This window comes from Triplophysa rosa, linkage group LG17 (genome assembly GCF_024868665.1).
Source record: "Triplophysa rosa linkage group LG17, Trosa_1v2, whole genome shotgun sequence".
Classification (NCBI taxonomy): domain Eukaryota; kingdom Metazoa; phylum Chordata; class Actinopteri; order Cypriniformes; family Nemacheilidae; genus Triplophysa; species Triplophysa rosa.
Window position 1 is genome coordinate 2,835,248 of NC_079906.1, and position 26,844 is coordinate 2,862,091.

General features: G+C 34.6%; 1 protein-coding gene across 3 annotated transcripts in view; it reads left to right on the forward strand.

Annotated features, from left to right (window-relative positions):
• The window catches only part of tp73 (tumor protein p73), a 46,635-nt gene that overhangs the window by 3,254 nt on the left and 16,537 nt on the right, over positions 1-26,844 (forward strand). For 2 of the 3 annotated variants that reach the window (XM_057356043.1, XM_057356045.1), the window contains exons 2-8: positions 2,596-2,691; positions 3,426-3,564; positions 13,220-13,465; positions 21,402-21,588; positions 24,513-24,628; positions 25,821-25,930; positions 26,475-26,617. In XM_057356043.1, coding sequence (XP_057212026.1) covers positions 2,596-2,691; positions 3,426-3,564; positions 13,220-13,465; positions 21,402-21,588; positions 24,513-24,628; positions 25,821-25,930; positions 26,475-26,617 — 1,037 coding nt within the window. Of the gene's footprint in view, positions 1-2,595; positions 2,692-3,425; positions 3,565-5,143; positions 5,233-13,219; positions 13,466-21,401; positions 21,589-24,512; positions 24,629-25,820; positions 25,931-26,474; positions 26,618-26,844 lie in introns of those variants that run through there. The other variant, XM_057356044.1, reaches the window with a different exon arrangement.

Here is a 26,844-nt window from a genome sequence, read left to right on the forward strand (position 1 = left end):
GTTCACTATGATAATAATTGTCTGTCAACAAGTATAAGGATAAACCCATGCTTGAAAGAAGAGCTGAAGAAAGCGCTTGTGCTTTTCTCGATCATCTGTTCAATCTAATTTATATCATGCCTAACGTGACGATGAAAGCAATGAAACTAAATATAGAAAACGATTGAATCAAATTGTTATATTGTTGTTGTTATTTCATGTTTTAATACATTATTTAGTTGTATTATTATTATTATTATTAGTAGGCTAGTAGTAGTTGTAGTAGTATTATTAGTTTTATTATTAGTGTTATTGTTATAGATTCAAAGAAAATATATTTTTTGTATTGTTTAGGCTATTATTTAATTTTGTAAAGGCAAATGTTAAATACTTTTTAAATGGTTTGGATTATAGCATCTGCTCAACGAATAAATGTTTTTATTATTATTATTTACGTTATTATTGGGCTATTATTAGGCTATTATTCTATAAATATATCCCTAAATACAGACCTAAATGTTTGCATATATTATATATTGATTTTTTTTTAATACATAAACACAAATATAAAAAATAATGCTATATATATAATGTAATTAATGGCTATAGGAGTGCTGGAGATCAAATGAAGGCAGGGTATGTGTGACGGGTTTTGTGTAATTCGTTGTCAAGGGTGCCGCTATTATGCTAACAGTAGTTATGCTCTCTCAAACGGCTATGTTGTCTGTATGAATACTTTCTTTTCAGTTTTTTCGTTTGCTTATAGCCGGATTCGAAATAACAAATATTATACATCGACATCTAATCATAAATTAAAGCGTACAGGCCTAAAGTTACAGTTTATTTCCATGGCGTGCTCTAGTTTGGCGGATATGGCTGATCCTTTTGGGGGTTGTTCAGTTTGAGCATCGGTAAGCTATTGCTTTATTAGTCGTTAAATGAAAACGACGGTCTTTGTCGGATGATAATTCAATTCTCCGTCTGAATCCCTGTTGTCTTTGTATAATTGCTGGAGGATCTTTAACTCCTCTCAAGGTGGCAGCTACCACGGGAATACAGGTCACATTTAGTAAACACGTTGCTACCACATAAATGTATAATGAAAACTTGACATGTGTTTAACATAAACGCACACGTGTTAATTATTATTGCTTTTTGTGGCATTTTTTTTCTTAATTTTAAATGTACAATAAATAAATAAAAACATTAAATAGGCATATTGTTTAAACTAAATTGAAACCGATAAAACGTTTTGTAGTTTTATATTTTCACGTTTCTTTTCTTTTATACGTGGTTCTTTTAAAGCTTTTGATATGTTTATCTGAGTAAACTTTAATAGCCTATGGTATTTGCCCCTGACAGATCAAGGCAGTATTTGGCACTCGGCGTTACCGAGGAAACAAACGCGACTCAAAAGTCGCACACCGGTAATGCGGCTAAACTGAATTCTGTTGGCCTATTTAGGGAATTTACAAGTATCTCTATATTATAGGCTACAAATTAAAAAACAGCTCTGTTTTATTGTATTTATAGCTTATTTATTACCATTTTAAACGGCACTGTGGGTTCTAATTAAAACGCTTTAATAAAAGCTCTTTATTTTTTTGTTACAATTGAATTAATTACGTTTAAATAGTGATATCACTTAGTTAGTTTTAGCATTTTTTTATACCTCGGTTAGTTTAGCTTTTATTTTTAGGAATAAAAGAAATTCTGATTCTGATTATACGAGCCTATACGACATTAATATGACATTGAGACATTGTAAATAGATAGAAATCTATTTTCTAGTGACCGTCTACTGTCAAAGGTTTGAGAATTTTGTATTACGCATTTTATATTTTTATTAACTAAATGTCTTAGTTACAAATGTATAGCCCTTATTTTATGTGTGTAGCCTAATATAAAGTGGAGTATGTGGTCGGTAGTGGGCTTAAACGGTGCCAGGCAGGTTTGGGCACGTCAAGTCTGGCATCTTTTTTTCCTGAATTTGTGCATCCAATCTCCGATCTATTGGGATTCAAAGTTCCGAAGATGCATTGGACAACATGCAGGGTGAAAATTTTACTAAAATTCTGTGTCTACGACTAAGCTGTTATAGAAAATCACGTTCAATTTAATTCAAATTTAATTTTAAAGCGCTTTTACAATTTGCATCGCATCAAAGCAGCTGAACAAGAAAACCAAGAAAAACAACATAGAACACTAATAAAGTAAAATAGACCTTAAAAGTAATATGAAGAGAAGGTAAAGGAAAAAAGCAAATGCATTCACATACAACAGAATCAAGCACATATAAACACACATAGGCACACATTACATATTATTCCTTTTCCATAATTAAATGTTTATATTATGTCAATTATAGTATAATGATTATCATTGTAAATATATAGGCATTTGGTATTAATAAATATTTTAGTTTTCCCAAAAGGGGATGGGGGTTTATATCCTGAAGCTTCATATGCAAAATGTGCACAATGCTTATTTAGCCGGTTATATAACTATTGGTCTGAATTAGCATATATACAGCATGTAACTGAAGCAATGTCACTTAAATATCAAAGTATGTTTTTATCTTATGCACGTAACTCTTGTTCGGCATATGTTCCTCAGCCTGATCTACCCAGCGGTGGATTTTTCAACATCCAAGATGTCCCAGTCATCCACTGCTGATGAGGGTACAACCTTCGAACACTTGTGGAGTACGCTGTAAGTTTATTTGCCTACATCATTAAAAAAAACTTTTTTGGATGCTTAAAATTTTGACACAGAGCATGGTTACATTTTTATGATCATTAAAGGGATACTTCACCAAAAAGTGAAAATTCTGTCATTATTTACTCACTTTCCCAAATGTGTATAAATTTCTTTGTTCTGATGAAGGTATTTGTAATAATGCTTATAACCAAACAGTTCTCAACCCCCATTGACTCCCATAGTAGGAAAAAAAACAATGGAGTCAAAAGTGCCCCAGAACTGTTTTGCTGTACATTCTTCAAAATGTCTTCTTTTGTGTTCAACAGAGCAAAAAAAATGATAAAGTAATTTTTCCTACTATGGGAGTCAATGGGGGTTGAGATCTGTTTGGTTATAAGCATTCTTCCAAATACTTTCTCGGTGTTCTTCAGAACAAAGAAATTTATACACATTTGGAACAACTCGAATGTGAGTAAATGATGACAGAATTTTTTTATTTTTGGGTGAAGTATCACTTTAATGTCTGTAATATCAGCAGTATATTTTAATATTACGCCTAACTACTTAACGTAATTTTAGCAATTTCAAGATACAGCCTATTGTTGTGATAGGCAATTTATTTTATTCTCGGAATTAAAAAAGCGTTTATTACTATGAATGTATGTTGTCAGGCACAATAAGGTGAATCAGATCAGCTTTCAAAGATTTTAGAATCCAAAAGTTGACCTTCTTTTATTGTGTTATAGTGAGCCAGACAGCACATATTATGAACTTCCTCCACCTGGACACTCAGGGGACAGGGTGGCTAATAGCAGCCTACCCAGCAACCGTGCTGAAGTCTGCATGGGCGTTTACCACATGAGAGACATGAACGACAATGTGATGGTAAGGAAAAATGCTAAATGCTCCGAGTGTGTGTTTCTATCAAATAAATAATAAAAACACACTTGCAGTCTGTAACTTGCACAAACACGTTCTCAATTGAAGTCACTATCTTTGAGGTAAGTGCATTCGAGCAAATGTGGGACATTTATTTCCGCTCTTGTTATCATGCTTTGTGTGTAAATTAGCTTCAACACCTGCAAGTCTAAAAACTTTTGGAATCAGTAATACTAAAAGTGGCTGGTTTTCCCTCCTTATCCATCAGGATTCCCTCCACAGCCCCTGGTTTCCCTCTCTTGTGCAGATTTTTCCCTCCCTTCAGGCTCTGCGGGTCAGAGTATTAGTGGAGGGTGTAGTGGGAGGCAGCCATGCCTTAATTAGAGAGAAAAACCAAGCTAGGAATATGACACCTGCTACTACCTCCCATCTGGGGCACTTGTGACGAAAATTAGATGGATAGATGGACACATACTGTATAGGATAGCTGGGGGAATCTCATGAAAACATATAATGCATTTCATATTTTACTCCAAAAGGAAAAATGAGCACATTAATAAAAAGCATAAGAAAAAGAACATAACACGCATATTTTTAGGACAATATATTTTTTGTATTTGTATACAATTATTATGAGGGTATCACTTCATTTTTTTAAGTCATACTTTTTCTAATTTTTTTGCTGTAATTTTTTTACTGTAAAGTATCTGAAAGTTATTTGATATTGGAATTTTTTTAAATTCTTATAAGAATCTCGATAAAATTTACTGTAATATATAAGCCTATATTCTATTTAGTAAGAACAGGCAGTACAACAAACACAACCATGGCGTGTAAACACTCTTGTTTTCACAATACTTTGCAATGATAGGACGTTTTTACAGTAATCAGAGTTTGGCATAATTTGAGGTGAAATATGACTGACATGTTCTTGACATGCTCTTGACAAGAAGTGAAAATGGCTTGGTGATATTTTGACTGAATTAAGTTATTATATAATTCTGTTTATTGCTTTGCTGGTATATTTTTTACTCAGCAGTTCACAGTCTCAATAGTCAATACATTATCTGCTCTAAGTCATACTCTCTTTAAGATGCTTTAGATGTTCACTTTTTGAAGAACCATCTCTTTCTTAATTGTTTTTTTATAATCTTAACCTTTTTTTGCCACAAAGTACCTTTTTGTGAAACAGAAAGGTTCTTCAGATGTTAGAGGTTCTTTACGGAACCAAAAGGTTCTTCTATGGCTTTGAAGCACCTTTTTTTTAAGAGTGTAGTTGTCCCCTTGAACCAAAAAATGGTTTCGTCTAAAAGAGATGTGGGCAAGTCTAGACCTGCTTTTTTATTTAATGAATAATCATGAGGCCATGAAGTGGGAGGGCCAAGGATTTTTGTTGTTGGCTGCATCTAAGCTGACAGGGCAAGAAGAACTGGCAGAAAATCAGAAAAAACATCATACAGTTCCTTACTTTATCTTGAGTTGTTGTCTAGTTAATTCACTCAGAGCATCTACAGTAACGTATAGGGACGTGAAGAATTGAAACTTGCAACACTCACCTGTTTATGCTGTGAGGTCACATGACCAGACCAGTGGGAGAATCTCCCCTGTCTGTGTCTGCCTTGCGGGATCGCTACAATGCTGTGTATCGGTGACCTGCCTCATTACTACAGCACGGTAGGTGAGCAGCTTCAATGATTTTAAATTGATTTTTTTGGGGTGCTATATTGTTTTTTCATGGACAGGTTGTCTTTCAAATTCATTGTTATTCCCTGTACTTGTCATTTTTAAAAAGAGTGAAATAGTTATGTTTGAGATATTTTTAATTTGATTCTTATGCACTAATGTCTTATTAATTCTTATATAAACCTTTTTATTATTGTCGGTTTTGGCACAATTTTTTTGATAACATTTGATTATATACAGTAATAAAATGCACAGATTTTCAACACTGTGTTACATATGGTATTTTATTCTTTATCGCATGCTTCTGCTTTAATTCAATGTCTTATTTTTAGTATAGCATTGATTATTCACATATTGTAGTTTGTACTGGTAAGGCTGTTTAGTGGCGAATTTATCTTCAATGGTATTGGCAAAAATAAAACTCTTTTTATGCCCTTTTTTTGAACGATGCTGTAGCTAGTCCCTTTTTTTACACAGACACCTGTTGATCTTAGTTCACATGTACATCATCAGTTTTGATTAACTAATTTATAGGAGAAATTTAAATGATACTGTTAGATGTTAAATCATGCAAACTAACTTGTAATTGCTGATTTGGTTTTGGTAAACATTTGCGATCCAGTTTGTTGAAAACTATGCTAAACTTATACAGCAAACTCATTTGCGGAGTTCAAGCAAATGTACAGTACATTATTAACAGGATTTAATTACTAGTTTATAAAAAGAGTAACACTATTTAGATGTGCTATGATAAATCTAAACAATCATAAAGATAATAGCATTGCTTTCTGTTTACAGAAGAGGGTGCTGTTTTTACATGTTGCTGAAAACCACATACTCTATTGCTTACTATAAATTGAAGAAAAAGTGCAATTTACAGAGATGAGATCTGATTTCAGATTATTTAAAAAAATTGAAATCCTTTTGTTCTTTTGGCACTTGATACGGTGCAGAATGATTCTTTTGGTCTTTGATAGGTTGTGAATCTTGGTGGATATAATATTTCTAAGCAATCTGAACTCTCTATGTTGTTTAGCTTTTTTTAATTTTACTTTTCCTGTGAAGTTTATTTCTTTTTTATTTTGTGACATTCTTTTATGGTTGCAAATAAGAAAAAGTCAGCGCAGTTTGCACAGTCAGCAGTGAATGACTAAATAAATGAGCAGTATTTAGGTGGTGAGAGAATGTGAAAGTGTTACTCCATAATTACAAAGAAAATGGCACAAGAGAAAATGAATCATCAAATGCATTTACTTACATACAGACAGACATGCACTAAACACACACGCTTTCTCTTTTACAGTCCCACACGCACCCATAATGATGCTTATGTTTTGTTTTCACTTGTAGCAGTGCATGTTTAGGCTTGGTAATGAGGCGGACCTGAGTGTGTGTCTATGTGACTGATTTTGAACAATGTTCTCACATTTACCTGTAAATTTTAGGAGATCATATATTTCCTAAATGGAAAGCCCCCAAACTATTGCGGTGAGAAAAGCTTACATGCTAAGACAAGCATCGCTATTATTATCACTCATTCTTAGGGTTAGGCATTTAAACAAACCCCTAAGCCTGAGTATTAGGCTTTTGTGCTTAACTCATCCTGTGCCTATGCCACAAACATGAATCATACTTGAAATGAATTGGCTTGTTGGGGAGAGACATGCCATACTTTTTGAAGCAACTGGATTTTGGAGCTTCTGCATGATTAAACTGGCTACAAATCCCATTGAGTAACATTGAAGGAGTGACCCAATTAGTGTTGTCAGGATACTGGAATTTCTAACTTCGATTCAATACCTAAAAAAATATCGATATTCGATACCATTTTCGATACCACGGGGAATAAACTGCCATAGCAATAAGGCCCTAATAAGCAATAGCAATATAGGCCTTTTTAATTTTTATTTGAAGTTAAATTGTACAAGACTAGACAATGAGGTATATATTTTTACATTATTTATTAATTGTTAATCTAATGTTAATTTTACAAATACATTTACTATTTAAAGTCAAAGTTGTATTTGTCAGTATTAATGGACCAGACCCTGTTGAAAAAACCAGCCTATGCTGGTTTGGTATGTTTTGATGCTGGTTTGCTGGTTTGTGCTGGTTTAAACTGTTCATGTGCTGGTTTAAGATGTTCATATGCTGATTTAAGATGGTTCTTAGCTGGTTTAAGATCAAACCAGCATCGATCAAAACATACCTTACCCAGCATATACTGGATTTTTCAACAGGGGAGCTTACATAAATAGTTGTATTTTTTAACTAACATTTAAAAGAGATTAATAAATACTTGAACAAATGTATTGCTCATTCATTGTTCGTTAATGTTAGTTAATAGCCTACATTTTTATTTGGCTAAATTGGCTTTTATTCACATAGGCCCATACTGTAATCATTGATCAGCGCACATATAGACAGAAACGCAAACTTTAAACGCAAGAACTGTTGCAGAGACTCCGCACTGGACATCTTTCTAACATTAACAACTTTTAACCGGAGCGAATGAGACGAGTGGATGAAATCATTGAACAGCGCACACACATAGAGCGCTATGGTAAACACTGGAGTGCAAACGTGTATCACACGCGAGAACTGTTGCGGAGACTTTACTCGCACCAGCATTATTTCAAACATCAAATTAACCGGAGCGAACGAGACGAGTGGATGAAATCATTGATGAGCGCACATAAAGACAGAAACGCATGCATTAAACATGAGAACTGTTGCGGAGACTCTGTACTAACATAAACAACATATAACCAGGGCGAATGAAACGAGTGGATAAAATTATTGATCAGCGCACATACATGGATCGCTATGGTAAACACGGGAAGCGTAACGAGCGTGCACCAGGCCAGATGTGTTACTGAGACTGGCCATCTTTTCTAACATTAACACTATTTAACTGCCGCAAACGAGTCAAGTCTGTGAGAGGAGGCGGGGCTCTGTTGTTATGCGTTCACGTGCAGTGTGTTAACTCACTGTCGGAAAAGAGAAAGAGAGCGGGAACGCGCAGCTGATATCGATACGTGGGACATGGGTATTGGAACCGTTTCAGATTCTTCAGTATCGATACTTATCGAAATATCGATATTTTTGACAACACTAGACCCAATCATAACAACTCGGGGATGTGCTCTTTTGACTTCAGTTAATAACAGCCTAAACGTCACCAAGAAGGCAATATTAAACTAATAAAACACTCAAAACACCTTAACAACCAAATATCAAACCACAAACAAGATTGGAGCATTATGGCAGCATGTTTTGTACATTCGAGTCAAGTTTTCTGTTAAGGCAGGCTTGGCAAAACCTCAATCATGTTCACGCCGCTTTTGTACTATATGGTAGAATAATATCATTTGACACCAGAGGTGTAAAGAGTACCTGAAAACCATACTTAAGTAAAAGTACAGATACCTTGCAGTGAAAATTACTCCATTACAAGTTACAAGTCACCAATTCCAAAACGACTTCAGTAAAAGTCTTAGAGTATCTGATTTTAACAGTACTTGAGTATTTTACTCATACTGAATGTAGGCTCAAAGAAGCACTAGTCCCAACACTTAAAGAGTACATAACATGAGATCATGAAAATTACATTTCATGCAGTGTGTAATGTTGCCGTGTTTGAAAGTAAACAGTCTGCCAAGTTGTAAATCCGAAGGTGAATGAATAACAAAGTTATTGGCTTGGAAAAAAGGCAGTCGACTCTGAATCACACTAACGAGTCGTCCCTAGTCCGATTCGCAAACCGCCCCGGATTTACGTTGCTACATATAGTCCCTGCCTACATTTTGCTAGGACTGCCTGCGAAAACTTCACTCTTCTCCCCCAAACACTGTAGCTCGTGAGCCTCATTCGCAATAGACCAATCACAGCAGACTAGACTAGCGAAAAGGAGGGGATTAGACAGATGAATCGCGGAACGAATCATTTGAGAGTCAGTCAAGAAGTAAGGTAAGAATAACTGCCTATTATTACAAAATAATAGTGTTTTTACACCTTTACATAAACTTGTTTTTGGACACTCCATAAACCAAAGTAGGACCTTAAAATTCCATAGTTATGTACTCTTTAAGAGACATGTGAGTGAAAAACTAGAAACAGTTAATTCGTGAGGAGAGCGGTCACATTTATTTTCTTAAATCATAATAAGACCGAACATCTCAAAATTGCAACAAATCATGGCCGACACCATGACCTATGTCTATTACAAACACCCAAGTCTCATTTAAGCTCAAGTGCTCATAAGTAAACCAAACTCCTTCATAAAGGTCTCTTCAATACAAAGGATAAATAAAATAATGTTAAGTAAATTTAAAAAGTCAAAGCCTTTTTGCACTTGACATGCTGGTTTTGGCTTCATCGCCAGCTGCAGTCATATCCTCATTTCACATATAAACCGCCAGTGATTGACAACTACCTGATACTGCACTCCTATTCACATAAAGAAGCCATGTTGACCAGTTTTAGTAAGTTAGGGCAAAATCCACAAGATTAGAGTACCTTCAATGCCCTGTAAATGGCAATATTAACTCTTATTTTAAATATCATATAATATCAAAAATAAGCTGCTGCAAAAAAAGATAGGTGCCATGCAAAATGTAATGTGTAATTGCATTAGTCATTACAAATGTAGTGGAGTAAAAAGTACATATACTTGTTCAAAAATGTAGTCAAGTAGAGAGTAAAAGTTGCTAATATCTTTAATACTCAGTACAACTACATAGTAGTCAAAAAAGTACAATAACTAATTACATTTACTCCAGTACTTTACACCACTGTTTGACACAGACATTGTCTTAAGATAATGTTCTCCATCAAGTACATACTCGTGTGTTTTTGTCTGCCTGCAGACAAGCCATAATTAACGCAATGTGTGTTTTTGTCCTCTGTCTCTCTGGACTCCACCCATTCTTATTTGCTGTGTCCACAAGAATCACGATCGGTGAAAACAGTCGTTTGTAGACATGAGTGTCAACCATGACATGAGACATGTAATGCTTTCAGTTTGGACAATGTACTATGTGAAAAAGAAGATAAATATACTGCACTTCGTTCTATGCTTGACTGATGTACTGTGGCAGCGTGTTTATATCTGATTTCACATGTTCCAAAGGTGATGTGATAATCATTCTTCATTCATGTTTTGGAATGAATTGTGTGAAAATGATTTAGTTTTCTAACGTATTTCAACATATAACATTTAAATGAAAAAAGATTTAAAACAGTGTTTGAAGTAGATTTTCAGGTGTTTTTGTGTCTCTCTTTGTTTGCTGCCTTCACAATGTGGTTGTAAACCTTGGTGTCTGACCAAGGTTGTATCTCGTTATTGGTGCTGCTAGACCTTAGTGCTGCATTCGATACCATTGACCACAGCACACTCCTACATAGACTCGAAAATTACGTTGGCATTAAAGGAATAGCTTTGAAATGTTTTAAATCTTATTTATCCGACCGTTTTCAATTTGTAGCAATAAACAATGAGGTGTCACGCAAATCGCAAGTCTAGTAAGGTGTACCACAGGGCTCAGTCTTAGGGCCTCTGCTCTTCGCATTATACATGCTACCTTTAGGAGATATAATAAAGTGACACGGAGTTAGCTTTCACTGTTATGCTGATGATACTCAACTTTATATTTCCTCGAAGCCTCATGAAACACAGCAGTTCCATCGAATAATGGAATGCATAGTCGATATAAAAAACTGGATGAGTAACAACTTTTTATTACTGAACTCGGACAAAACGGAAGTGTTACTTATTGGACCGAAAACTGCTATAAGTAACAACCAAGAATACTGTTTAACTATTGACGGATGTTCCATAAAACCCTCGTCGTCAGCAAAGAATCTTGGCGTTCTATTCGATAGTAATCTGTCATTTGAGAGCCACGTCGCCAACACCTGTAAAATTGCGTTTTTCCATCTTAAGAATATATCTAAACTACGTCATATGCTGTCAATCTCAGATGCAGAGAAGTTAATTCATGCATTCATGACATCAAGACTAGATTACTGTAATGCACTGTTAGGTGGTTGCCCTGCAGGCTTATTACAAAAACTCCAATTGGTCCAAAACGCGGCAGCTCGAGTTCTTACACGTACAAAAAAGTATGAACATATTAGCCCGGTTCTGTCAACCTTGCACTGGTTACCTATAAAGCATCGCGTTAACTTTAAAATCTTGCTTATTACCTATAAAGCCCTACATGGTTTAGCTCCTCAGTACTTGAATGAACTCCTTTTGTATTACAGTCCTTCACGTGCATTACGCTCTCAGGCGTCCTGTCAGTTGGTAATACCTAGAATTTCAAAATCAAGTGCAGGTGGTAGATCCTTCTCCTATCTAGCGCCTAAACTTTGGAATAGTCTTCCCTGCACTGTTCGGGAGACAGACACACTCTGTCAGTTTAAATCTAGACTAAAGGCACATCTTTTTAATCTTGCATACACTAGACTTCCATAATATAAATCTTCTGAGGGTTTAGGCTGCACTAGTTAGATCAACCGGAGCCAAAAACACAACTGATGTACTTGTTGCATCAAAGAGTGCAGAACAGTACTCTACTCTCAGCCAGTCTTGTCTCATTGTTCCAAGGTTACCACAGCCAGCAGGATGCAGTTCATGGCCTGACCTGATGGTAGAGCGGAGACCTGACAAGAGCTGAGATGATAGAGCTGAATAAAGAAGGACGCGGTCACCTGACACTTCCTCACCACAAAATTTCAAATGCTATTAGATTATTAATGATAATCTTAAACTATAATTTACCTTATTAGTAAGTTTATTTATTTTATTTAGCCTTGTGCAAGCTCTCTGGAGCTTGTGCAGAGGCAGCAGCTTTTGCAAGAGGGGAACTGGAATCCCCTGGTTGGGCCTGGGTTCTCCTGAGGTTTTTTTGTGCGTGCATGTCTTTGTGTGTGCGCGTACTTGTCTGTGTACGTGTGTGTGTCCGTGTGTGTGTGTGTGTGTGTCTGTGTGTTAGTACGTGTGCATATTGTGTCTGTGGAGTGTTTTGTATGTGGGTATGTCTGTCTTTGTTTTCACCTTTTTCTTGTTTTTGCAGGTATAACTTTAATTGGTTTGCTTATAGTCAATATGTCTTATGTACAGCTGCTTTGTAACAATGAAAATTGTAAAAAGCGCTATATAAATCAAGTTGAGTTGAGTTGAGTTGTTACTGACCCAGGTCAAGCAAGTCCACCCCTAAGATATATTTATACTTTGGTCCTGATATATGGATCTTACCTCAGAATACTCCTTTAAAGATTTTTTCACCTGTTTAATTATCAGATTGCACAGGAAAGGAAAAGCACATTTCAAATACGCATGAAGGAATAGAAAGAGTGACACGTCTTTTGTACAATCTCCAGTGTTTCCAATTCCACTAAATGATGAAAAACATATTAAATGTTGCAAACAAACCAAGCAAAAAACATTTATTCTTTGAAGCAACATTCTAAAGCTTTAAAGCATTGTCCCTGAAGCAAAATCTGTAACATTCAAATGTTTGGTTTAAGTGCATGAACTAAATTACTTCATGTAATCATAATAGGTTTAAAACTGGATACACAAAAATAATAAGTCACATGAATCACAAATATGATTCTATGTGGCCAGATAGCCTTTATCAGACATACCTGTTGAGGTGCAGAGGGTTAAAGCACTTTATAATTTACGAGTGGGGGGTTATGATCTGTTTGTAAGGTAGAGAAGAGAATGGCAGGCAATTAGACGTTTTACAGATTACAGCTGTGTTTTTTTACCTGAAGGCATGGCTGCTTCCCATTTACGTCCCAATAGTGTGTAACTGGAGCTCCAGAGGTAGAGTGGTGGTTGCACACTAAACTTCTTATCTCCTCCCTCTTTCCTTTAATGTCAAATCTTAGCCTCCTTCTTTCACCTGTTCCCCTCCCACTTCTTTACCTTTCTCACCTTCCTTTCTATTGCTGTCTTCCCATTCAGTCTCAGTACAGCCTACTGAGCAGCAGCATGGAACAAAGTTTGGGGAACAGAGCAGCTTCGACCAGCCCGTACAGCTCAGAGAACACCTCCAACGTGCCAACACCATCACCCTACTCCCAGCCAAACTCCACTTTCGAGGCCATGTCTCCAGCCCCGGCAATCCCCTCCAACACTGACTACCCTGGGCCTCACAACTTTGAGGTCACATTCCAGCAGTCTAGCACCGCCAAATCAGCCACATGGACGGTGAGTAGAGCGTCTTCTATGTTGTGTCCCCATGGTGTCACATGAGCAAGGGTTTATTTTCCATGAACCCTTGGATGCGCAAGTTTTTTTTTTAATATTGAATGATGGTTGGTCTTGTTTTAAAACTGCATGAACGTTTGCTCTTCTGGACTCTCACATTGGCCTCGTTCTATCATTGTTCCTCGGTTCAAACACAAAGTTTGAATTCTTTAGTGCTTGGATATTATGACGGGTTGGAAGTGACTTATTTGCCAAATATCGCTTAAGTTAGTAAAGGTTACAGCATATACGACAGTATGAGTATAAGGATTGGTTGGCGTACTGAGGTGTTCTGAGTGGTTGCTAACATTTTACAAAATAAATCAAAGTCAAAAACCCACCCATAAGTCGTCTGAGCCTGGTTCTGGCCTCTCCTTTAATACAAGTCTTTAACATCAACAAGGTGAAAATATATGTGTCAGATTGATCAGGAAAGTAATCTCCTTCAAAAGCAATTCAATCATTTATGTAGTAACCATTAGTGGAGTTTTCTTTTCTGTGACTTAGGGGACTATTTTAAAGCTAAGCGATAGTCATTTACGCTTGTCATTGTAAGCACAATGTGTGGAATCGCAGTGAAGCTTGAAACCAGAGCAGTCAGTGTTTTCCCCAAAGTCTAGTGTCGCCATGCAGAAAGGTGCTACATCAGTATGTCATGAAGTTGACCCTCTGAAACAGAAGATGGGGCTTTTTCTTGTGTCAGGTGGCTCTTAGGTTGTTTGTTGGATGAAGTCAAGCATGAGGCTTGCTCTCTGAGTTGATGTGGAAGTGTAAGGTGATAGCACAACCAGAAAGGTGATTGCTATGGCCATCACTCAGTGCCTGTCTGTGAAGACTGTCACCTCTGGCACAACTTGTTCCGCTCCATTCTCAAAGAATAGGTTTATGTGAAGCCTAAAAACAAGAGAAGAAGCTTCCAAAATGGCCTGAGTGGAGATTCAGGCAGAGATTGCCGTTCACACTTCTGCATTTGAGCGTCATCAAACCTCAGCTACAGTAGATCATAGCGAAACTACAACACTGGCAATTACAATAAATCTTGTTGTCTTAATGTTGCATTTTCATCACCAGCTGCTAAGTAAATTATATTGCATAATTTATTTCATATATTCCTGATTGGTAAAGAGATTTTGTGATAACCGTTACCCATCATGCCCTTGAGTTGTCAGATCTCAATATGTTTTGGAGTGTCAATTGTGCATAAGTACTGTATAACATTTACTATCAAGTTACTTGTTTAACTTCACAGTTTTTTGTACATGACTTTTATAAGAAACTTAACAATAAAGTTATTTTTCGCATTGGTTATACATTAGTTAATACATTGAGGATCTTAAATGAACAATAACCGCAATTATTTATTTCAGTTCATTTTTATTTATAAATAAACTATTCTTTTTATTGTTCATGTTAATTCTAGGGCTGTCAAACGATTAATCGTGATTAATCGCATCCAGAATGAAGGTTTGTGTTTACATAACATATGTCTATGTACTGTGCATATTCAGTTTGTATTTATAAATACAAACGCATACACAAGTATACATATTTAGGAAATATTTACATGTATTTATTTATATTTACCAATAATTGAAATTATATATAAATGTTTATTCATTTTTAGATTTTTCTTAAATATATGCATGGATGTGTATGTGTTAATGAATACAAAATTATTATGCACAGTACACAGATATATATTATGTAAACACAAACTTTTATTCTGGATGCGATTAATCTTTTGACAGCCCTAGTTAATTCATTATACATTTTAAGGATGAAAACTGTTTTGGTATGTCAAAGTGGCACAAGACTAATCAATTCTTTTTCTACTAATGTTGACAGTACACCTTTAAATCCAAGTGAATTTATATAGCCTAGTTATGGGTGCACTTAATTTCATGTTAAACTGGCTTATATGACAATACATCTTATTATGTATCAGTTATTGATGTCATTGTGAAAATATCCTATTTTCACACATATTTGTATTGACTTATTTTTGCAAACAAACAGAGTGTTTATAAAGTAAGTAGTATCCATGAGGCGACCAGTTCAATGTAGAATACAAAAGCTTTTTCAAAAACCCTATTATCTGTCATCTATTTTTATTTTAAATGAAAAATATGAACATATATAGGCAGTATTGAAAACCATTTTTAAATGAGGGCTATTGAATGGTTGTCACATGACTTAAAAAGGTAAGCAAATAACAACATTTCCAGTACAGTAATTTAGATTTACACATTCATCTGGTCATATTCATCAAATTAATATAGGCTTCACATACATAATTTTATAGGGCCTAGGGAAATAAAATAGATATTGATGTTGAAAAAAATGTTTTTAAAGATTTTTGTCCTTTGTGACATAGCCTATTTTTGATTGAAAATAGAACGTTGCGACTTAACATGTACAAGGTAAAGTGCAAGATGAATCATCAAAGCTTTTGGTATGTTTTAGTATGTTGAAAGAGAAAGACTGTAGATTGAAATGCATATAGACCAATTTGCAGGATGTAAACATTGGTCCAGAAGCACTTCCCATTTTAGTTTTTATATTTTTATTATTAGTATTTTTTTAAATCTTACACATATAATTAAATCTTAAAGATATTTGTTTAATATTTTAAATCGGTTATAAATATTCTGTTGGTTGTATTTTGTTCAAATGTTTAGTGTAAAAGAACCGAAACAGGAAGTTATTCTAGACCAGAGTTGAACCAGCATTGTTTACACCATCTGAAGAGGTCTATATCAACGTTTAGATAAACACTAACAAGTGATAAAACATTAATGCTAATACACTAAAAGCCAAAAAAGTCAAATTGTGTAAAAACATTTTAAATGTATTATAGTTATTTGAAATTATTTTGAAATGAAGCCAATTAAATTTAAGGACATCCATAAAATTAAAAAGTTTTTTTTACTGTGAACAGGGGTCGATTGTCCATCACAAGAAGACAAGATGCTGCTTGTCTTTTTACTTACAGTATTTTGCTACAGCTTTTATTTTCACTCTACCACCCACTCTAAAGTCCAACTGTTTACTTTATCCTCATAAAGACACCAAAGAAAAAGTATGAAAGATTGATATCATCCATTCTCAAATTTAGGGAATTTCCAGTTAAAAAGCTTGCAAGGATATTTAGGATTAGTGTGTTAGCGGTAGGTGACTACAATCTGAAGGGTTGTAATATGGTGCTTTGGGGTTTGTGTAGCCTCGGGAGAGGGAGAGGCATGGGGGCATATTGATTGTAATCTGCTTGATCCGTAAATACTTCTCATTGCTCCCTGAAAACAACACTCCTCTAGTAAACCTCATGAATAACAGTCTGTGACTTGTTAGGTACGGTGTTCCACAGCTCTTCACCATCCCAATTTGTTTTCAAATCAATATTCTGCATTAATTGTTCAAGCATTTATTGTTTTACTTAACATGTTAAAAGAGGGTTTAAGTGACAAGTACGATTAAAAATCTTCTTCAAACTAAGAAAAAACTAAGGAAAGTGCAAAATAAAATAACAACTGGCAAAACATTACAAATTTGCAAAAAAAAATTCTAAAAGCAAAATAGTAAGTCAACAACAACCCTTATTTGAAATTGCTTGTGAGTACACCGTAAAAAACAACCTATAGAATCTACTCAATAAAAGTGAGGTAACAATTTGCACTCACTTTGGTTAGAGTACATTCTATCCTATATTTTGAGTAAAAAGTATCTAAATTTATGAGCTATAACACACTAAAAGAAATTGGGTAAAGTCTACCTAAACCAAACTAATTACCTAATAAATTTGGGTAATTTATGTAACCTTTCCAACGTGATTGCGTAATACGGAAGTTGTGGACGCCCATTCTGGAGTACCTCCGAGGCAGAGCAAGCCATATGTTTATCTTTAAAAAAGTATATACATTTTTCATTTTCTTGGAAAATGACCAATCGTTTCATTAGACAAAACCCTTATTCATCGGCTGGTGTCGTTTAGAGCCTTTTGAAGCTGCAATAAAACTGAAATTTGGACCTTAACCAACAGCCCCGTATTGAAGTCCATTATATGGATAAGAACTCTGGAAACCTTTCCTCAAAAGCCTCAATTTGTTTTCGACAGAAGAAATAGACATACGGACGGCTTCTATGACATGTGGGTGAGTGAATTATCATGACATTTTAATTTAATAGTGAACTACTCCTCTAAATCAACATGCTATGATTGGTGACACAAATTTCGAATGGATGGATAGTACTGCCAGTTGGGCCTGTAAATGTAGTTTATCTCTAATGATGAGCGTATTTATTTTTGCTTTGTACTTTATGCTTCAGTGTGTGTATAAAACTGGTAAAGTCACATGATTTGGACAGCAAAGTTTTTGTTTTGCTTTTAGATTTGGTATTGTGTTTTCAAATGTGCAGTTTGCTTTGCCATTTAATAACTTGTTTTGCACTTCCCGAACCTTTCATTTAAAGGGTTAGTTGATTCAGAAATACAATGCATTGCGTTACCATTTGCTCACTCTCATGTTGTTGTAGGTTGGGAATTTTTTTCTCTTTTGCTTTGAGTCATGGTGCCCATGTGGTGATAAAAGTTTGAGTAAGATTTGTGTCATTTCCTGTTTCCATTCCTCCCTTTTCTCTTCTGCTTATATAGTGCTTCACTATAGGAGAATTGCTGCTAATACTATATTGCTAAACGAAAAGTATATGATTACTAAACGTGATCTAAGCCAGTTGATCAAAGTTCAAATTTGATCAATATGGGATTTGAATACTTCGTCTCTGTCCAAGGTACTGAACCCCTTTCATTTACACTGCTTTGTATGTTTCTAAAATGACCTTTTAGTGAGCTCCTATATGATTCTCTTCACTAAAAAGTACAAAAGATAATAATAAAAAACAATACAACAATGCTGTCAGTGTCACTTACATTTTGCTTCCAGAATCATGTCTGTTTCTGCTTACAGGCCTTTGCCTGTGTTTTGGTATTAGTTAGTTTTTGTGAATCATAAAAACAAATAATGCGTCAGGGATAACTATTTAAAAGCTCACTTTCAAACACACATCATGGCTGAAAGCAAGAGTTGTCATACGGGATGAAAATGAGTTCTGACACCTCAGCTTTTCCAATAAAGACCCCAACACTTTTTTCACTCTTGGCATATAAGTAGGGCAGGTCTGAGCATGTCTTTGCTTCTAGGGTATTTGCGGCTGCTCTTCGTACTGTAGATTTTACCCTCATAGTCAGTGAGCGGGTATAAACACGCCCCACAGCCAGCGCATCCTTCCTTCCAAAATAAAACCTATGAGTGCAACTGATGAGAGCATGAAAACGCACAGGCATATGCTGCATGCTAATCTTGCTTATGGATGTAAAAAAAGTATTTTGTTCTCTCTGTGGGCTGTCATTCCTCTGGTTGAGTTCAGCCTTATTTGCTATGCGTTTTCATTTATAGCTTATGTGACTGCATGGTTAACTTCATCTAACACCACTGACAGTTATCTAATAATTGCTTAATTGTTATTCATGTAGGTCTATATTTTAGATTATATATATTTATTTTCAATTAATTATTTTTCTATTTTATTCAATTTGCTTAATTCAGAGAACTGCCATTCAATAAAAATAAAAACAACTAATAAAATACATAAGACAACTAATTTTCACGTTAGTTACAATTTTAAGATAAATGTGTCTTTTGGTTCTTAAGGTGAGATACTTTAACTAAACAAGAATTGTTTTAAGAAAAAGCATTGCCCCTCCCTAAAATGAATACCTGTCTCCACATGTCAGGCAACTATACTGCAGCCAACTCTAAAGTCAGACTCTTAAAAAAAAAACAATGTACCCTGATCTCAGGAGAGGCTGTTTCAAATAGACCTAAAGTGAATGTGAAAGACCAAATAAATGTAATCAGTGCTTTTGTACTTGCAAATACTTGTGAACTTGTACATGCAAAATCTTCATTAGCAGCAAATGAATAACGTTTTATGTATGTTAAGTAAGTTAAATGTATAAGCAGTTCATTAGATCATTATACTTTCCTCTGAGAAAAGAAAAGGGCATACAGAAATTTAAGAGCAAACTTACTCATACCTGGCATAAAACAACCAAAAGAAAGAAATCACAAATGAAATCACATAAAAATCTCATGTGCCTTGCAGACATCGCAATGATGTCTTAAAACTCAGATTTACCAAAATAGGCACTTCTATATTTATTTTCACATTTCTTAATGTAGAAAATCTTTTTCCCACAGCATATATCAGGAGAGATAGTTGCCAATGGGATGCTGGCTGCAATTTCACAGCTGTTAGCATAGGGAGCACATTTGTGAATTTATTGACAGAATTTGCGGGTGGCTGAATTTGTGGGTGGCATGCTGAAACATGTCTATCAGGCTGTCAGACTCATCATTATCACTTAGGCCGGCAAACCTGCCCAAACGTGTGCCTTTCCAAAGCTTACGTACCTCTGGCCTGCCGTCTTATTCCACTTTATAACACTTGCAAGCGCATGTACTTCTACAGTAAATAAAAGTTTTATGTGAACTGATAAAGTCTATTTTTGGTTCCAATAAGAACTTTTTTTATTATTAAATTGTTAGACACACTTTCACTGACCGATAATGTATGAGAAAAAAACAAACACACTCCTAACCCTAACCACAATATTTACATTTTTACACTTGGCAGACTATTTTTTAACCCTGCTTTTAACCAGATTATCATAAATTATGGATATATTCTAAGTATTAATGGGTTGGTGTAAAACAATAAAAAGATGTTCTGAGTATCTTTGTTACATAGATGTGTTAAGACATCATCTTGTTCTCACACATCTACAGTATAACCAATGATTTATGCAGCTCTATATCCAACACTGCTTTTGTGCATCTAAAAGAGTGTTTATATTTTTCTCATACATAATCTCTCAGTGAAAGTATGTGAGCTAGTTGTGATGTTATACCATAGTTATAGTTAATATAACAAGATTATACAATTTTACTGCAACTCTTTTACTGTAATTTTTTACTCATTTATATACTCATTTTCTAATATTCTGTAAATTCAGTCAATTTAAGTTTCTAAATTATGTCATTTGTACTTTTCAGCAGTTTAATTTATCTTTCATGAGTTGAAAACAAAAAAATTATTATATATGTATAAAGTGCAAACAGTGTTACTGCACCTGGCCTACAATCTCCCTTTCATAAAATCTGAATCACATTAATACAAGTCCACACAAGGAAGGCTTGTACATTTGGTTTTTTGGAGGGAATATTTGGGATATCTTTATAGTTTTCGACAAGCTCTGACATGTGCTCTGTGTGCGAGTTTGTGTGTGTGAGATTTTAATGACGAGGAGACTCATCCCATGTTGAGCTAGTCTTCATATGCCTGTAGGTCTAACCGTATCTGCACTGTAAAACTTTGCTGTATAGTTTTTGCAGCAGGTTTGCCAGTAACTTACTGTAGATTTAATTACTACTTAATATACTTTCCAATTAGTACTGTTTTCCATTACTTTAATCAAAATCAAAACACTTTGACTTTTGAGATTCAAAATGAGCAAGAAGAGACTGGCATTAGCACAGCAACACTGCAAAAAATGACATTCTTCCTAAGCATTTTTCTCTTGTTTTCTGTAAAAATATTTAAAACTTCTTAAATTATGATACATTTACATAAGAAAAGTGACCCAAAATATTTTGTCTTGTTTTATGAAAGAAAAATATATAAACTAGGTAAGTTTATGCTTAAAACAAAATTGTACATTAAATCTACAGCAAACAAAAAAAGTTTTACAGTGTGATTTGATGCTGTAAAAAAACTCACAGCAGTCTTTACCTGTTTTGAGGCTTTTAAATTACAAGTCTTATTTCTGTTTTTTTTCCCACAGTACTCACCATTGCTCAAGAAACTGTACTGTCAGATCGCCAAGACCTGTCCGATTCAGATTAAACTGGCTTCCACCCCCCCAAATGGCAGTGTGATACGAGCCATGCCCATATACAAGAAGGCTGAACACGTCACAGAAGTGGTCAAGCGTTGCCCTAACCATGAACTTGGACGGGACTTCAATGAAAGTACATAAAAGTCATTCACTTTTAACTTTAGACTTTTTTTGTTTAACTGCAATTATTTCAATCATATATACAGTATGTTTACTGTAAATAAGACATTAATAATCTTAAGAATCAGGGTAACACTTAATAAGATTGCATTTCATTTCAATTATCCATACTGTTTTCTATGGAGGACTAAACCTGCAAAAATTATAAATAAATAAATGTATAAATAAATAAATATATAAACGAATAAATGTAATAATATGAAAATAAATAAAGGAATGAATGGTTTGATAAAACAAAATAATTCGTTTTAGCTATTATTGATCTTAGCTTTAACTTTTCTTTTCATTTTTTAAATTGATTTATTATTTTTTGTGTCCATTTTTTAATTATTTTTTATTATTATTATTATTTATTTTTAGATTATTTTATTTATCATTTCCTTTTATTTTTACATTTATTTATTTATACGTTTATTTATTTTTATATTTATTTATTATCGCATGTATTTATTTCCACTTTTATTTATTTATTCTTGAATTTATTCTTACTTTTCTGTGTCTTGTATGATAATTAGATGGGTTGGTCTTGCCTACTATTGGTTCAGCGTAGATTGAAGCGTTTGATCGATTACTCTTGACTTGTTTTGGACTAACGTCACGTCACTCACTGATCGTTTGCTTCGTGTATAACGTTAAGTAACTATGGCGGGCGCACAATTAGCTAGAGAGTTACAGCATTTAGCCAATGAAGTCGATAACCATGCATCAAATGACTGTGTGTCATTCAGATTAGATGCACTTATTGATGATTTATTACAGATTGACGGCGAGATAAATGACAAAGTTCTCCCTCGGTTGTTAGCCTCTTTGCAGCACATTCAAAGTCTGTGCGAGTCAGAGGGTGCTATGGTGGCGTTACAGTTCAACTGGTGAAAATCATAAAGCACAAAATGTAATAAGGTTTAACTACACAGATGAGCTTGTAAACCGAAGTCGCAAGCTAACGCTTTGTCAAAGTGATAGTTATAAGCAGCCTTTCGGTTAGAAAAAGCGTAAAGATTTAATGTAACATGATGTAACATAATGTAAATGAATTGAGACATAGTGAACTTAAGTCACAAGTTAACACGGTAGTAATGAGCATCGTTCTTTCACTACAGGGGCCATCAAATGGAAACCATTCCTTCTAAAAAGACGTGGTTACTAAACGGTACTCGTAAACTACATTCCATAAGAGATAAATAACACAGAGGTCACAAGTTAAGACGGGCATATTCCCTTGATTCATCCAGCTGCATATTGTTGTGTGACATCTTGATATTATTGCAAAGATCCGCAGCAGCTAGCATTGCGAAATAGCTTAGTGTGATTGTTACCGTAGTGACACGCTGCCTCGCTTTATTGTATGGGTACGAATCCCGTGTCAAATCGCTTTATTTATTTTTTCACCTCGCTTCAGCCGTTACGGGCGATCATACCAATAATTTGCAATCTTAACAAGAATGTCAAAATCATGTAACAAGAAAGTCTGTGTTTATTAGACATCTTAATATCAAGTCGTCTTGTGCTTTCAGAATCGACGAATCTGCTGAGGTCGTTCATGCACCTCTTTGGCAGAGGACCTGTAACCGGAACTTGGTCACCACCTTAGCACCCCCTGACTCGCACAGATTTTGAAGAACTTTGTCATTTATCTCTCCGTCAATCTGTAATAAATCCTCAATAAATGCATCTAATCTGAATGACACATAGTCATTTGATGCATGGTTATCGACTTCATTGGCTAAATGCTGTAACTCTCTAGCTAATTGTGCGCCCGCCATAGTTACTTAACGTTATACACGAAGCAAACGATCAGTGAGTGACGTGACGTTAGTCCAAAACAAGTCAAGAGTAATCGATCAAACGCTTCAATCTACGCTGAACCAATAGTAGGCAAGACCAACCCATCTAATTATCATACAAGACACAGAAAAGTAAGAATAAATACAAGAATAAATAAATAAAAGTGGAAATAAATACATGCGATAATAAATAAATATAAAAATAAATAAACGTATAAATAAATAAATGTAAAAATAAAAGGAAATGATAAATAAAATAATCTAAAAATAAAAAAATAAAATAAAAAATAATTAAAAATGGACACAAAAAATAATAAATCAATTTAAAAAATGAAAAGAAAAGTTAAAGCTAAGATCAATAATAGCTAAAACGAATTATTTTGTTTTATCAAACCATTCATTCCTGTATTTATTTTCATATTACATTTATTCGTTTATATATTTATACATTCATTTATTTATAATTTTTGCAAGTTTAGTCCTCCATAGTTTTCCAGCATTTATTTATCTTTGTTAATGTCAATGCAATTGACAAATACGAAAGTTAGTTCACTGTACATTAACTAATGTTAACAGATACAAAACTTTTAAATTGAAAAAAGTATTAGTAAGTGCTAATGCATTATTAATTTATGTTAGTTCCTGCATTAATAAACAAATACAAATAACAAATACAACCTTATTGTAAAATGTAAGTGAATCCAGTATAGATGTGAACTCCTTAAATACTTTGGGGTGAAGGAAGAATGACTGGAGAACATTTTTACAAATTCTAGGTAAAGGGTGAATACTTTAAAGATCTTACATTGTTTTTACTATAATTACCACAATTAAATTTGCGATATTCTATAGTTTGAGTATTCTAAATATTTAGATTCCATAGCTTTCTATGGTACAAATTTTTTTGGGGGGAGGGGGAAGTGACCCTTAGTATACTTAATCACAATGTAAAAATGTATCACAGTGATTTACGATGAATGGCATTCATAGTCATTTCATACTAAAGCACAATAAATGCTAGAAATACATACAAATATATATATTTATATATTCTCTTTCCAACTCTGATTAAGCAGTGTTTTTATTTTTTCAGGTCAAACAGCTCCTGCAAGTCACTTGATACGAGTGGAGGGCAGTAATTTGTGTCAGTACGTGGACGACCCCGTGACAGGTCGACAGAGTGTTTTAGTACCATTTGAAGCTCCTCAGGTTAGTTATGGCGTCGCTTGCAGAACAGTGTTACACAATTCTTACTGCACTGACCTAATTTTTATTAACTCTCTGCTATTTTTTAATGATCACACAGTTCAGGATGCTAAACATGTTCTGACTGGATATAAATAGCCCAGGAATCATTCTGAGCAATAATATGATAGTTATCCCCTTAATTTCTTTGCAGTTTCTTCGCCCTTATTTAAATATAAAACTTTTGGCGCCACCTTAATTTCTTTGCAGTTTCTTCGCCCTTATTTAAATACAAAACTTTTGGCGCCACCTAAGGGCACATGTATTCTTGTATTTTGTGTTTTTATGGGTTTGGTGTTGTAGAAAGTCTGGTATTATTCTAGTCTTACTTTTAAAGCGCAGATTTTAATTGTAACATTTCATATTTTTAAATGACAATTTTGGGTGTTGAGTCCTCTTTAAGGGTGTTTTCACACATGGGTCTTCTTTAAAAGAACTGGACTTAGCCACCGTAGTGCTTCGAAAGGAGGGGGAGGGGTGAAGTGAGCCGTTGGTTGCAATTCGCAACCTCATCACTAGATGCCATTACATTTCATACACTGGACCTTTAAGCAGTAATGGGAACTCAAACTTTTTTGTTCAGACTGTTTTTTTGGGTACTGATCCCTAGGAATGTTTGTAAAAGTTAGCATTAGTAAGAGTTTGTAGGTCACTGTAAATTTAACACTGTAAATTTTACAGTTATTTAAGCATTAAATTAGCGTTTTACATCTTTAACATTTTTAACAGCTTTAATCAGCCATCCAAGTTGAGAAATATGTGACATTGCACTTTATTTAGACACAGTTCCATTTACTCATCAGGAGAGAGAGGGAGAAGGGATCAGTTGGTGTTCACAAGGGACGTTTTTAGCAAACCATACCATAAGATGAAAATGTATCATCCTTGGATGGTCTCGGTTCGGTTCACCTTAAAAGGGTCTGAGATTGTTTGAAGTGTTCACATATGGCCCAAAAACCCAGCGAACCGTGCTCAGACCCCTATACAGGACCAAGTGTAAAAACACCCTTACACCATGTTTATACGGTTTAATTTTAGGGACCCACTTCTAAGGGTAACCGTGTTTTTTGTCAGGTAGTATGCTTTGTGCAGTGTAATCTAATAATGTTGCAACTGCACATTAACATCTTTTCTTTGTACCTTTGTGTTTCTCAAGGTGGGGACTGAGTTCACAACCATTCTATATAATTTCATGTGCAACAGCAGTTGTGTTGGTGGAATGAACCGCAGGCCTATCCTCATCATAATCACGCTAGAGACAAGAGAGTGAGTGCTGGAGCTTTACTATCCTTTCACATAAAACTTAATTTTAACTTTTTAAAAGTACAAATATTTTATGAAGTACTTTAATAATTATTTTGACCTAGTACTACATACACAGTACAAATTTATGAAACAATTGACAATATGGGTAACACTTTAAAATAAGGTGCTATTAGTTAACATTAGAAAATGTATTAGCTATCATTAGCTAACAATAAACAATTTAGTTTTTCAGCATTTATTAATCCTTGTTAATGTTATTTCCTGTATATAAACAGTTACAGTTATTCATGTTAGTTCATGGTGCATTAACTAATGTTAACAGTGACAACGTTTTAATAATCTATTAGTAAATGCTGAAATTAACATGAATTAATAATAATAAATGCTGTAGAAGTATTGTTCATTGTTAGTTCATGTTAGTTAATGCATTAACTAACTGTTAACAAATAGCACCTTATTGTAAAGTGTTACCACGAAATGCTTTAGATAAAGTGTAATATCTTAGGTGAAAGTCAAAGCTAAAGTTTAGCATTTCTCTCCACAGCGGACAGGTCTTGGGTAGACGTTCATTTGAGGGGCGAATTTGTGCATGTCCAGGCCGAGATCGCAAAGCAGATGAAGATCATTTCAGAGAACAACAGGCTCTAAATGAAAGCGTGGCCAAAAATGGAAATGCAAATAAACGAAGTTAGTCACATGTTTTTTTTTTATGATAACAAAATCATTAAAAGGTACTCATTAAAAGGTACTAACTATGTCATGGATTTTAGGTGGAGTATCCCTTTTAGATTTTATGGTTGGAAGTCATCTATTGTCTACTTTTTTAGAAAAATAAAACAAGTCTAAGAAAGTATGTAACTTATCTTCCAAAAGGTTAAAGCCCAACCAACCATTCACTCAAACATTCCCATTCT